Here is a 15592-nt window from a genome sequence, read left to right as displayed (position 1 = left end):
CTCTTCTCTTCAAAGACAGAAATATGTCTTGGAAAGAAGTAAAGCCCCACACCAATTTAGAAAGGGGCAAGCCCCCCTCACTACATCTGCTCTGCAGACATTTTTCTACTTGGGTTTTGGTTTGTTTTCTCTTTTCCCCTCTTGTACAAGGCAGCATTAAAAGGATTTGTCACGAGGAATTGCTGTGTTTTTTACTGCAAGAACAAAATGTGCTTTTTTGTTAATACAACTGAAAAAGAAGAAAAATACAAATTTCAGAATCCTAAGATTCTGAAGAATTGGAAGAGCATAATGAGTGATTTTGATGGAAATTATGAAAAGAATGTATGAAAGCTCATCTAGAAATGAACATCTGCTGCTGCAGTCCTACTTACAATGCAATTTGAAGAAATTAAAAAAGGAAAAAGGTAAATAATAATATCTATATCTACATAATGCATATGTATGTGTACCCAGAGATGATATTGAATGTTGAGGAGTACATAACAAGGTAGCAGTTTCTACTATGTTTAAAAGGAATAATTTTCCCTGACTAACAGCAAGACACAAAAGTTTGGTGTAATGTGTTTATTCCTAATCTTACTCAGCTATGGAAAACCTCGTATTTGTTTTGAACTATACTGATTTTAGTCTGTATTTTCTCTGCATCAGAAGTCCAGTATTTTCTGTTCCAGTGCTCTGGGGATTCTCACTTTCAAAACTCACTTCTTCGCTGTGTAATGCCTTTGGACAAATTCAAGGGGTATTCATTCTACTACTGGTGTTCACTTTGCAATTCATAAATCCTAAATCTTGGAAACATCCATCATTCATTCTACTATGAAAAGTCATACAATGATTAATTTTAATGTAAAACTGCTGCAAAAAATATTGGTGTAGAAGAAAACTATGAAGGATAAAGTTAAGACTTTGTTAGTTCCTCTTTGAAGTAATTTCAGAAGAGGACTATCACGTATTTTATACCAGATCTTGCTGCATTCCGTGTCTATTTAGCTATTTTCAGCAGGTACTTTTCTCCAGCTGCAAAAGGTACAGATGTCTGGTACAGGTAAACGCTTGTGATGACAGATAATGTTTTGTGAAATGACTAAATGCAGTTGGTGGGTTTAAAGGTGAGATTGAAGCCTGTGATGTGAGTATTGTAAGGGTATATCCACTGCACTGAAGAAGAAAAAAACCTTTTATTAAGTGACACGGTACTAGGGAAGGGTCATGTCACATCCTACTTTAAGTCCACTTAGGAAAGCAATCCTAATGATGCCCTAAACATTGCCAGCAGTCCTGCAGCTTGAGTCAGTACAGTTTACTAGAAACACGTAGGTCACAATAAGACAAAGATATAAAACTACAGTTGCACAAAAATAGCAACTTAAAGAGAAGATGAAATAACTTGAGGCAGCCATATAGGAATAAGGTGTGCAGACTGCTCCAGCTACCAATGGGATTCTCTGTGTGGGAGTGATTATTTCCATGTAAATTAGCGTGCAACAGAAGAGGAAGATGATTTGGGGCTGCTTACCTGGCTCCTCTCAGCAAGTTATTAGACTGATATTTTATTGTATTAATCTATTGTACTTTAATGTGTTAAACATGTTTAAAATTTGTTTTAAATGCATAAATGGACCAGTCAGTTTCACACTGTCATTGGGGAGTCAAATGGAGCAAAATTATTATCAGCAATGATAACAGCAAACCATGAAGACACATTGGATTTTCTACCTATGAACAGCATCCTCACATCAGTGACAAGAACAGTACTGAGACATCCACTCTCCTAAATTATTTTCCAGCTTAACCTTCTATGTTCAGTTACTTTCAGTTACATCCTTTGTGTTTGGCTGTGCTGCTAGTTTTGGACTGATGATTCCTAAATTTGCAAATACCTCATAAGAAGAAATGTTTCATTTGGGTAGTTGCAGCTTAACTAACTTCATTAATATTCTCAGACTTTCAGAAGAGATTTATAAGTTATCTCCTGTTTACCTGGAATCACCCTTTATATTGTTTTTATTATTAATTCCACTTAATATCTGGAAATTTATAATTCTTGTCTCTACTATCTGCATATATCACCTTAATTTAATCTCTGTTAAAATCTTTCTTTTGTAAAGTTCCAATTAGATGCTGAGTTTTAATGTCAACCAACTTCCCTGTTGCTGTACAGATATTAATAGACTATAAAAGAACAGAATTTCTGGTATTCAAATTGACTTTTTTTTTTCTAATTTATTGATAAAATTAGCTTCTAATTATTTTTATATCTTGATAAATTCTACTTTCAATTTATCTAGAAAATACAGTCATAAAGACAAAGAGACCTCCAATTTGAAGAACTTCTCGATTTCCTAAGAATCAATATTGAGTAAACCAACTTTTTTAGTTTAAAACTTTCCTTGGTGGCTTTCCTTGCAAGAAATATTCTTTAATCATTAAAAAAAAAAGGCTTGATAATTTAAATATATACTAAATTGGGTATTAAAAGGATAAAGAACATGATTCTGTAGGCAAAGTTAAACTTGCAAACATAAATAAGAAAGAGGAGAAAATAATCTAAAAACACAAAAAATCTGGCTTTGTCTACTTGGTGTAACCACAGAAGTATTCTTCTGGAACACCTGAAATCTCAAAAGTAATGCAGATACTGCTTAGAATAAAGTAGATGGTGACAATATGAAAGTAAGTAGGTATTCTGTTATTTTCTCTTTCTGATTTCATTGTACCAAAGGAGTTATCTCTGACTCACTGTTATAAGAAAGATTTTTCACAATGAAAAGAAGTAGAGCGATATGAAGTCCAGAAAAGGCTTGCTTTGACATCAGCACCATCACTATTACTGGAGAGCTACAAAGAAAGCATTAAAAGCATTCTGACCCTCTCCAACAAGAAGCAAGTCAGTGACATTGTTGTAAAAAGAGGGGAGAAAAAAAAGGAAAAAACAGCTTCACATTTCATAAAAATGTTTCAAAAAAGCATAAAAGGAGAATTTCATACACTGTTTGTAGGCTGTGCATACTAAATAGTCATTTAATTTTAAAACACATTATGATACAATTTTATAAAAATTGACAACATATGCATCCATAATAACAAACATACCAAAGTTACCTGCATCAAGAGCTTGTGGAGTCCCTGCTGACAGTTTCTGAAGGGCCTTTTTACCATCTGTCTTCTGTGGTGAGCTGCTGCCTTGAGGCTGCTGTTGGTCCTCATCTTGAGCAACAAATGAAATTACACCTAAAACAAATAGATACCAGGTGTTGTATTACCCAGGCATTAGTCTCACAAAAACAGACTGCCAGACATGTACAGGTATTTCCTCAGCTTGAAACTAATACAAAATAACGTAAAACTTCCATTCCAGGTGTCAGCCACCCAATTATAATTTATGATATTAAAAAATATCTCTTGAGTGAGTGCAAGGAAATTAACCATTTTTTGTCCTCAAAGGGCTCTTCTACTTGCCTGAAGAGATCCATAATGAGCACCTGGAAAAGATCAGTAGTAGGAAACACAATACAAACAAGGACTTTATAAAAGTTACAAAATATGGTGGTCACTAAATCTTATTCCAAGCTCAATTTTCTGTCCATAATCTTGATTGTTTCTGTAATTTCTTTTTAAATAACAGTGTCTCATTCTAGTGCTACAAGAGAATAACTGTAACAGTTAAAATATTCCTGTAATACATTTTTGTATTGTACGTTAAATTGTAATCAAAGATGTCAAGAAGATAAAATATGGAGAGACTGTAAATCCTGAATTTTTAAATTGCCATATATCTATTTAATAACACAAAATCTAGTATGTATAGGTGCCTTTAAATAACATTAAGGTTATTCTGGAAGATTTGATATACTGGCTTTAATTAGCAGGTTTAATTTCTTCCATTTTGTGCCTCTGTCTAAAAATTTTAAATCTATACAAACTTTTGGAAGTACCACATAACATTCTACTTGCATCTATATTCAAATACATTGCAAAAAATTGTTAAAAAATTGCAAAATCATACCTTTGAAGTTGATCAAAAATTCTTGGCTAAATGCTGAAAATCAATACATTTATAAATTCTACCAACTTCTTACAGTAAAGAATATTTTAATACACTTAATTTTAAAATTTTAGTAATGTTTCCTCACAGTTCTTCCTTCCAGTGATCATGGAGGATTTTTTTTTTACCAATTTTCTGTATTTCAGAATCATGAATTGTCCATATATGAGTGTGGGAGAAGAGGGACATAACAGGAGTGATCACAGTTTTAAGTAATGAGATGGTAAAACAAAGATTGACTTCTGTTCTCTGTACAAAACGTAGTCTCAAAAGCATCAAAATAATTTGCTGAAGCACTTGAATAATTAATTTTTATTTGCAGCAAATATTAGAATGCTTGAAAATTTCCAACAGAATAAATTACTAATACTCAAGAATATTTCAAGAGCTGTGAGGGGGACTGTGGTAACTAAAAACTACTTGAATTGCTAAACCACCGTGCTGATAATCCACCAATTGCATGATCAAAAAATCAGTGAAGAATTGTGGTATAATTGCTGACACTCCATTTTCCTCCTTTATGAAAACCAGATCTCAAACAAACAGAATTAATAATAATGAGGTTATAATCTTGATCGATAAAGGTGGCTGAATTGATGTGGTGAATACAGATCTGTGCAAGGCTCTCAATTAAAATTGCCAAAGTATTCCTAGGAAAAGTAATGAGTTTTACTACAGATGGCATAAATTTCATAACTCAGTTTATCTGCTTAATTTTAAAATATTCATAAATCGCCTTTCTTAATTTTCACAGGCATCAAATATCTATGACTGGATCAAAGCTATTTGATTTTTTTTCTAGTAGGGGAAAATAAATAAAATCATTCCTGACAAGAACTGCAAATGACAAAAGAAAAAAGAGTATTAATTTCATGTCAAATCTAAACTGCAGAATCCTTATCAGTGAGGACAATACATAGTATGACTTGCACGACTTAAGTCTACAAATTAGAGTAGAACATTTTCCTAGGGAGTATTCCTAATTAGAATACTCTCCTGGTAGAATACTCTCCAGTGCAACCCACTGACCCCTACTGGATCCTAAGACAGCAGCTGATACATAAATACATTAATTTATTCAAATTATGGGCTACAAAAATATTCCTGTCAAGACATGTTTTGCAGGATGGGAAAAAGAGTTTATACAATGAGGAGTAATAAAAAATACTTTGTACTCTATGAAATCATAAATAATACATTGGAAATGTGCAGAAACTGCATCAAAAATGACAGATTTCAAATAAAAAATACAAAAAGCAATTTTACGTCTTTCATGTGATTCTGCTGAGTTTGGCTCCTCTGCTTTTAAAGAGCTTTGACACAGAAAGTTCTGATCTTCTGGCTGAGAATGCACAGTCATCTTACAGAACTTTTACTTATCAATGCATCTCACTTTTCATTAGTGATGCTACAAAACAGCTGAAAAATGATAATCTTTTCATGCACAGAACTCCTCAATGTTTGGGGTCTTGTTGGGTTTTTTTTAATCCAGTTGCTCAGTTCTGACTTCTCTGTCACACGTCACACAACAGTGTAACCTGCCAAAATGTCATGGCTGACAATTTTTAAAGCATACATTCAAGACCAAACCAGATTTTATCTACATCCAGAGATACAGTTCCCAACTGGCCACAAAATTATGCCATCATCATCTATTTTAGAAAACAAGACTCCTTAGTTTTTCTTTTGCATATATATGACACTAAACTTGCACATATGATCCTAAACTTTTAAAAGCAATAATACAGGTATTTCTAGAATTATGCTGAAAATTAATAATTAAAATTTACATAAATCAAAGAGCAAATCTTTTTGCTGACACATCATTCCTTTAAAAGCTTTCTTGGTCAAACTTCATTGCATATTTTCTAGCTTTACTAGCCAGTGTTGAAACAATTTATACAACTGCAGTCAACATATTAATATCAAAGCCTTGTTTTCTATTCCTACAAAAATGCATCCCTTTAAAAGGAGGCAGGCTGTTTTATTTCTCAATAAAATTGTAATTACAACACCCCATGTTAGACTGACTCATTGCCTTTATACTACACACCTCCTGTATCTGTATCCATGAATACAATTAAGAAAGCAAGAAATGCTCACTGCTTCCCTTTCTGTATAACTTAAATGGAATATTTGAAAGATACATAGTGTGCATGATTACTTTCTGCTGCAGAGAGATGATAGAAGTCCACAGTATCCCAATGTTTTAACTGGAAAAAAGAACAGAAGGCTCTAAGGCCACAGAATTCATCACACAAATCTGAAAAGATAAGAAACATTTGGCTTGTGGATTAAATACACCAACATGAACTTAATAAGGTTTTGGGCATAGGAGGAGGGGTATTTATCTTTTCCTGGGGGTTTTTTTTTCTGGCCTATGAAATCTATGTACAGTTGCTCCCACTGAAAAGTTCCACAGAAGAAAAGATAAATTAACAAGATGAGTGTAATTTATGCAGCTATCTGGCCAATTCTTTTTCCTGTAGTTTTGTTACTGACAAAAAAAAATAAAATTTACTGTCAGTTAGTACAAAACATTATAATCTCTCTATTTTTCCTAGGAAAATCTCTATGATGAGACATGTAAATTCTAAGTAGTTTCTGTAAATCCTACTAGTTGTTCGTATACTAGGATTAAATTAATTGCTCCCTACAACAATGAAAAAAAATAAAATGAGGATATGAGGATAAGCTTTAAGACTGATACCAAGGAGAAATGAGCAAATGGTAAATCTTGCTGTCAATTATCATTTTTATATGGCTTTGTAGCATTTAATAAAGAGGCGAATTGTTTTGTTTATAATTCTCACCACCTCTTCTTAATGTTACAATGAAACCACAATTTGGAAGGGAAGAGGAGCCTGGAGCTCCAACTGCAGATGGATGGATGGATGGATGGATGAATGGATGGATGGATGGATGGATGGATGTGGATGGATGTGGATGGATGTGGATGGATGGATGGATGTGGATGGATGGATGGATGGATGGATGGATGGATGGATGGATGGGTGGATGATGGATGATGGATGGATGGATGATGGATGGATGGATGGATGAAGGATGGATGGATGTATGGATGGATGATGGATGGATGAATGGATGGATGGATGGATGGATGGATGGATGGATGGATGGATGATGGATGGATGGATGGATGGATGGATGTGGATGGATGGATGGATGGATGGATGGATGGATGTGGATGGATGATGGATGGATGGATGGATGGATGGATGGATGGATGGATGGATGATGGATGGATGGATGATGGATGGATGGGTGGATGATGGATGGATGGATGTGGATGGATGGATGGATGGATGGATGAAGGATGGATGGATGTATGGATGGATGATGGATGGATGAATGGATGGATGGATGGATGGATGGATGGATGGATGATGGATGGATGGATGGATGGATGGATGGATGGATGTGGATGGATGGATGGATGGATGGATGGATGGATGGATGGATGTGGATGGATGATGGATGGATGGATGGATGGATGGATGGATGGATGGATGGATGATGGATGGATGTATGGATGGATGATGGATGGATGTGGATGGATGGATGGATGGATGGATGGATGGATGGATGTGGATGGATGATGGATGGATGGATGGATGGATGGATGGATGGATGGATGGATGATGGATGGATGGATGATGGATGGATGGATGATGGATGGATGGATGGATGGATGGATGGATATGGATGGATGGATGGATGTGGATGGATGGATGGATGGATGATGGATAGATGTGGATGGATGGATGGATGGATGGATGGATGGATGGATGGATGGATGGATGATGGATAGATGTGGATGGATGGATGGATGTGGATGGATGGATGGATGGACGGACGGATGGATGGATGTGGATGCTGGGCCATACCAGCACCTCCCCCACTGCACTCTGCTGATGCAGCAGAGCAATTGACAATAATCAAGCAACCAATCAATCTTCAATTTTTGTTTTGCTACCAATGAATCAGACTCAATTTGTCAGGGGGATGCAGGTGAAGAGGAAGTGCTCAAAGCAAACAGGCAGGTGCTGGAAATAAAGCATAGGCTACAAGGAACTACAAAGATAATCTTTCTCATGGGTATTTATGATTTTGCAGAATTCCAGCAAAGACATAGAACTTTTTTTTTTTTATTATTATTAATGCCAGTTCAAATAGATAATAATGATAAATAAACAAGTTCAATCAACTCATTTACAGGCCAGCACATATAGGCATGATCTTCACCACCTCACTACAACTGCATCTGACAGGCCTGGAACATGCTGCCCTTTTTCCTCAATTTAAGTTTCTAAGCAGCATGGAAAAGCACTTCCTACTAAACCCAGATTTAGTTTAAAAATTAATGAAAGATGAGACATAAAGCTAGAAAGCTCCTTTCAAAATGCTAGGGGATTGTATGAATAAAAGGGCACTGACTGTGAAAGGTGTGTGGGTTTTTTGTACAAGACATATTCAAGTACTATGAGCTTTCTTGTATTCTGGAAAAATTCTGGTCTATTTCGTGGAAAACACAAATAAAAACTTGATAAAATATAAAGCAACTGGAGAAGATGCTTTATCAAACCTAAAGAAAATTGCTCAATTACTCTGAAAACAGACTGCTGAAGAATTTTATGTAGTGACAGAATCTTGTTTGAGGTGTTTATTTGCTATTATTTCTGTGTTAAAGCTGTCATACACCTACAAACTGGTTGAAACATGTAATATTAGCCCCCTTTTTGGAATGCTTCCAAATGGGCTTTGGAAAATAACTGAGCCCATTTTTAGCTTTGCAACCATAAAACAGCAAGACAGAAAGCAAAAGCAGCATAATTTTGCAGCTATATAATTCTGGAAATAAAAGGACTTTGAAAATAAATGAAAAATGCAAACCATTTGCTCAGTACAACTTATGTGGTAAAAGTTCTTTCACTAGAATTTATTTTAATATGACAAAAATAGTATTAGAACACCAAGGCTACAAAGTTTTATGCTTACAAGTTAGGAATTTCTAGACTTGAAATTATTCATTGATATTACGACAGTCTTCAGCTAGGTATCAAAACAGTTGTTCTTTTTTCCTTGCAGGATAAAATTTACTGTCTCTGCAGATAGCTTTGGAGCACTGGTTTTTATTTTCAGTCATTTGAGCTAAACTGCTCACCCCATGGATTATTTTCTTCCTTCTAAACGGATTAAGTAGACTGAATAGAGAACACTTTTTTCTTCTTTTCTTTGGAGGGTTGGGGGTGTTAAATTATACTTTTCTTGTGGCATCTTGAACCTAGAAAGGATTAAGATTCCTGAGTTCTGCCTAATTCCCACTTGAATCACCTACATCTTATCTCTGATTCTCAAGATTCAGGCTGGCTGCTGAAATATCCTGAAAGCCAAAAATGCATTCATATATATATATATATATATATATATATATATATATATATCTTTGAGATTGAAGCTTCTCAGGACCTGGAAATTCTGCTCTGGAGAACAAATCTGACTTCCCAGTCTTGCACAGTCTGAAGTAGACACACTTCCATTCTCCTTGAAGCCACAAAGAAAGCACTTCCTAACACATTACCTTAGATAGGACACTTGGTAGTTAGGTTTACATCAAACCTAACATCAGACAAAAAGAGCTGCTACTTTTCAGACCTGTGATAGTGTCCTCTTTTCCCTCCACACCTCTCCCTGATACAGCAGCTGAATGATTAGAGTGTGTGCACGGATTTCTTTGAGAGAGCCAAACCTGTCTCTGTTCCAGGGGAAGGATGAACGTGATTTCCTGAGGTAGTGATTAAAGCAAGCCCTGAACCAGGGGGTGGATTGTACATAACTGGGTCCTGTCCTTTTCAAAGGATAATTTTACCCTTCTATCAATTTATTTTAAAGTGAAAAATAAATGAACTTTTCTGAGAAAAAGTGCAGATGTGGCTTCCCAGCATTTGAACCAGTAACTTTTTGTTAGGTTAGAGAAACTGACTGCTCTCTCTTTTTTCACTCAGTGGACATATAATACTTCAAAACATAATGGAAACCATTGTGATAGAAGGCAAGGGGAGGAGAGAACATAGGAGATGTAGATCTGAACAGGCCATCTATGTCCCTTTGAAGGCATTGCTTTTATCACCTGGTATTAATTTGCTGTATTATAGATCCCTTGGAGCCTCTTCTACTGAAACTTTCATTATATATAAAAGTACTGGAGATTTTCTAAGGCAGAAGAAGAGACTATTCCTAAATCTTTAATGCTTAAAAAAAAAGGCATGTTAAAATATAGTACATCCTCAATATTTCCTGGTGCACATTTTTGATGGTTACAATTTCATTGAAAGCTGATTTCTATTCACATAGCGTGATTTTTTTTTTTTTTTCCAGGGCTACAGATCAGGGCACTGAAATCTTCCTATGACACTAGGCCAAGCCTTGTTACAAGTATTAATTTATTTGCACAAATCACTTGTGAATTGAGATGGCATTATTAGTTACATTTTACATATCAGGCACTAAAAATAAAATGGCCAAAGGAGCATAGTTTGACATCCTTAGGGACAAGCCTTAATAGCTTTTTAATGCTGAGAAAACAGCTGTCATTAATCTCAATTGTCCAAGAATGCAGCAGAATCAAGTGCTTGGAGTTAGGAACCCACAAATTCAAAACTACACACTAAGCATTTTGTATTGAGAGATTTATCTGTTATTGGGAAACCCTTCATTTAAGAAGTTCAACTCTTTTCCTGAGTGCTGTTCAGTTCCTTTAGGATGGTCTCTTCTGTTTCCATAATTCCCTCCCAAACACCTTTGTACTTTTCTCTCCTGAGAGTTACTACAATAATTACCCTTCAGGGAAGACAAAGACTAATTGTATAGTTGCATTCTCAAAACCATGCTTTTCACATTATGGGGTAAATAATGAGCATGATGAAATTCTAGAACCATTACCAAACATTTAAAAATTTTTAAACATGGTTTTTTATTTAAAAAAAGAAAATCAGGACAAAACATTAATTATGGGATTCTGACATTGGTTACAGCAATCAAGAATTTTGCTATGGTATCATAAGAATATGATTATAAACATGGATGGATGTGAATTATGTACAATTAATTTTAGTTCTCCCCCAGTCTCCATATATGTCAAAGAAAGAACCGAGTTCCCTGTATTCTATTTGTGTACTCTTTCCTTGTGACCAACAGATTGAAAATTATTTAAGGGAAAAAATCAAATTCTGGTCTCTGCCTTTACATCTTTGGTACAAGTACTACTAACATAACTACAGGGATTAAGCAGCTTTTGGAAAATTAAATTTAGATCCACAAACTTGGTGATAATTCAAAAATTATTACTGCCTATTTAGTCAATTTTCATGAGACCAATTAAATGCATAAAATTTTCATATGCTGGCATATTTGAAGAACGTGACCACATATTTAGCAGTAAGATACCTTTAAAAATAAAAATACTAGCCAGCTTAAAAACCTGATTCACCAGTAATGATAACCCTGCTTCCAGAAGAAAGGTTATGCAGAACAAATGCAAGCATTAGCTGTAGACAGATTTAACCTGCTAATTTATGGGGATATTTTATAGATTTGAGTTCTAAATGGTACCTTGAAAGACTCCTCGTCTGCAGGGAGAGATACTCAAAGTGTAAGCAGCGGTGTCCTCTGGGTTGACAGCCAGATCAGGGGCACCACTCAGCATTGAGAGATTGGAATACACCTGGGGGAGACAAATCACAAAGAGGAACACGCATCAAAAGCAAGTAACTCTTGCAAGAACACCATCAAGACATTATCCATTCATATCCATTTGTATACACAGATCATTTCAAGCACAAATTTTGAAGTTATTGCTCAACATGATCAAAAGTCTATTGCTCAGACCACAGAACTGCTTACATAAGCATAGATTTGCACAGTTGGGCCCTTAATATTTTACATACATTTTCGTTAGAAATATAACAAAGATGTTCAGCACTACCAATCCATCTAAATAGACAAAACAAAGCAAAATCTAAAATGTCATTTTAACATCATTTGCAGCACCTCAAGTGATATTAAACTGTGCTTTTTGGATATGTCACATTTTGTAAATGACACATATACATGGCATGTATGGCAACTCTTGGGGCAATGGAGAGACCAATACAATTTTCACATATGGAACTTTAGGGTTTGCAAACTGTAAAGCTCATTGGGAGAATATAGGGTATTTTTTAATTGCATCTCATTTCTTTCTCTCTTGAACAGCTGCTGCTGCAGAGGGATTTTCTGAGCAGCTGCTCGTGGTCATGCTTTAGGATTTTAGCTTTTATATTTTTTAAATCCTGTACTGCATTAGTGTATGATTCTAAATTCCATATAGAGTGTTAGTTAACTGTCTTCACATTTTGGTCAGACAAAACAATTCCTCTAAGCCTGAAATTCAAGGATACCCTACTGCCTCAGGCCCTGAAAAGTATAACAAAAGTGAATTGGGGGGCAGCAAACAGGGGTGTGAGTTCATTACCTGAAGCTGTAATTGGAGAATTGACCCAATATGAAAATGGACCAAACTTATATCTGTCTGAAAAACTCATGACCATCATCCATTTTGGGTGTGTAGCCCCTTGGGGAGGCTTCATCTGCCCTTAATGTACATAAAGGCCCTTTATTAAATATATCTTCTTTTATTCTCTTAATTCTGCCTGGCCTCTATTTTTAGGTAAGTCAGGAAAAGGCATCAGTGGAAGAAGTGTTCAGGTCTGAGGCATCCCCAGGCAGTGCTGGCCTGTCAAGCACCCAATGCATGGATACCTGCATCTACAAAGATTTCTCTTGCAACACTAACAGCATTAGATGCACATTCATCAAGTAAATATATTTTCTTATTATTTTATGTAGAAAATAAGCCAATTTTTAAATCACATTTTCTTCTGATACAGACAGTCATTGCCTACAACGCATTCTCTGTTTGTGGTGTTTATGTTACTGTAATTCCTTTTTCAGGCACTTGTTCTTCTAAATCCAGAATTTCTACTCCAAGAAACAGAGGGAAAAACCTGTCAAGCAACAGTCTTCCTCTCCCCCAGTAAATCTGCATTTCAAACTGGATATTAAAAGCGCAGCAACCAGAAAGAATAGGAAGAAACTACTTTGGCAAGAAGGGGAAAAAAAAAGGCTAAGAAAGAGATGGATGAAAAGACTTGTTGAATTGGCACTTGGAGAAAAAAAACTGAAAAAAAAATCTTTTAAGTTGTCAACAAAGAGCAAAGCATAGGAGAGGTGGGACTTTTACTGAAGATGAAGAAGATTCATTTATTCAAATATAAACAATAAATTAGTCACACTCCTACATTTATGGATTATTCCATTTCAGTTTACAGTGAATGTTGCAAAAGTAAAGGATAAGTACCTAAAAATACAGCTAGGACAATAGAAATGACAGCAAATTACTAGGGATACAAATAAGATCAGTCAAAATGAGATTTCTTTTTAAGGGAAAAGCAATATGGAGACAGAAGCAAAAGTAGGATAAATGTGATTAATTTAAATTGGGTAAAAAGCAGAAGGGTAGGGTAGTACAGTTTCTAGCAAAGACTGGACATACCAGACAAGTTTCTACTACAAGATCTCAAAGTAAATGGAACACTACTGGCATGGTTGACTATAAACATGAAGTGTCTATGGATTGCTGATAAGTAAATATGGACTGAAAGTTTGATTTTCAGTCATTCAAGAGAAATTTTGGACACTTTTTCAGAGTAGTGAACTAACAGAAGCTGAATTATTTTAAAATTAGGTTTTTAATCTCAAGGAAGTGACTGTATAACCAAATAAGAAAAGGCAGAGTATAAGCAATGAAACTATGTCAGTACACACATGGCCACTGTTTCAGTGTTTGAAACCAGATCCTGTATCAAGAGACAAGGAGGGATTTTCCCTTTCCTGTCCTGCATCAGATTAAACCTTTTAGGATCAGATGCTCACTAAAATTTGTACATAACTGATGCTGACCTCAGTCTGCTTCCACCTTTCCTCCTGCAGTCATTAAACTCATTAAACATTCCTCATACTGCTTATTATTCCAGAGCTGTAACACAAATAGTCACCATCAAGGAATCACCCCCATTCATTTACCATTCATTTCTTTGTCTCTGTTATTTAAGTGAATCACACTTTAGCCAATCTCCAAGCAGTGTTCACAACAAAGTCTCCTACTTCCAACCTCCTGAGAAGGTTTATGGCTGTGACAGACATCACTCACCAGGCACCTCTCATGTATTCCTTAAATAGAATTTTGTCTTGCTCCAATGGCCACGTGATTTATCAGCTCTGTTACTGAGACTAATTAAAGGATCAACCTCAGATGACAAATGGATACTAAAAGTGCATGCCCACGCTTGCCCATGCACACAGGCAATTTATCCTAATATCAGAATTCATACCAAGAATCATTCTCTTTTGTTCACAAACATTTGGGATTCTAAAATGACATAATGTTGTATAATATGTCTCTGCTTAACTGCAGGTCTATGACAAAATGACAAGACCATCCAGGAATACTCAGAAAGGAAAAAAGTTGGAGAATTTAAAAGTACACATAGGGGAAAGTCCAGATATTGCAGATTTTTATAACAATAAGTAGTTGCAAAGATTTCAAAAGTTTAGAGAAAAGCTTTGAGTGAATCAATAAAAGAATTTATGCACAGTAAGCTTTAAGTTAACTTTATTCTATCTGAGAGAGCTATTTCTAATTAGTATGCATTTCTATGAGGATTATATGTAAGGACAGAACACAATTTTAGTCACAGATGTAGCATTGAATAACCTGATATCCTATAATAATCTACAATACTGTCTTCCTGAAGGTTCCTTAACATGCCTAACAAAATCTTCTATGGATCACTATTGTTAGGCAAATACATTTTGAATGAAGAAAATAGGGCATAAATTGGGGTGTTTTTATCAACAACAAAAATAATATTGATTTACAAGCTATTCAAAATGAGTCAAGATATAGAATTACTCCTTCCAGTTAGTGGGAGAGGCAGTTTGTCAGCTTCTGTCCTGATGTGTGATGAGAGAAAGATGAACAATTACAGGCAGATAAACCAGAACCCACACCAAGGCTGAGGTTCCAGAGCTTTGTACTTACACACAGTATCAATACTGAAACAGGCAGATCTGCAGATACACACTGAAGAATACACAAAATTTATCAGGCATAAATAATTGCAGTTTCTTAAAATACGATACATCACTATCACTCAGGAAATCAGAACTGCAGAATAATGCAATGGAGCCAAAATGTAAATTATTATTAAAGTTATCATTGTGACTCTGCACAACATTTGCTTAAAGCAATCCATATCCAAGGATTTGTTTTTTAAATTATAGTATTCTCCATTGTCTTACATATCAAGTCATTATTTACACACAGCCAGAAAGTATAAATGGAGTGTATGTATAAAATGCTGCAATTCAAAACTAATATATCAGTCACTGGTTTGAAAACTCATCCTGCAGAACTGTAATATG

At 35.3% G+C, this 15592-nt stretch overlaps 1 protein-coding gene across 12 annotated transcripts in view; it reads right to left on the bottom strand.

The window, feature by feature from the left end:
• CFAP47 (cilia and flagella associated protein 47) overlaps nucleotides 1-15592 on the bottom strand; it is a 262430-nt gene that overhangs the window by 118441 nt on the left and 128397 nt on the right. For 7 of the 12 annotated variants that reach the window (XR_015284086.1, XM_086879766.1, XM_086879776.1 and 4 more), the window contains 2 exons: nucleotides 11681-11792; nucleotides 3097-3234 (listed from right to left, as the gene is read on the bottom strand). Coding sequence is in view for 11 of the 12 variants with exons in the window: in XM_086879766.1 (XP_086735892.1) it covers nucleotides 3097-3234; nucleotides 11681-11792 (250 nt within the window). In the remaining variant the exon portion in view is untranslated. The remainder of the gene's footprint in view (nucleotides 1-3096; nucleotides 3235-11680; nucleotides 11793-15592) is intronic. The other 5 variants (XM_086879767.1, XM_086879777.1, XM_086879775.1 and 2 more) reach the window with 1 other exon arrangement.

This window comes from Cyanistes caeruleus, chromosome 3 (assembly GCF_971803275.1).
Source record: "Cyanistes caeruleus chromosome 3, bCyaCae1.hap1.1, whole genome shotgun sequence".
NCBI lineage: Eukaryota > Metazoa > Chordata > Aves > Passeriformes > Paridae > Cyanistes > Cyanistes caeruleus.
Note: the sequence above shows the minus strand (reverse complement) of the source record. Positions and strands in the feature narration are given on the sequence as shown.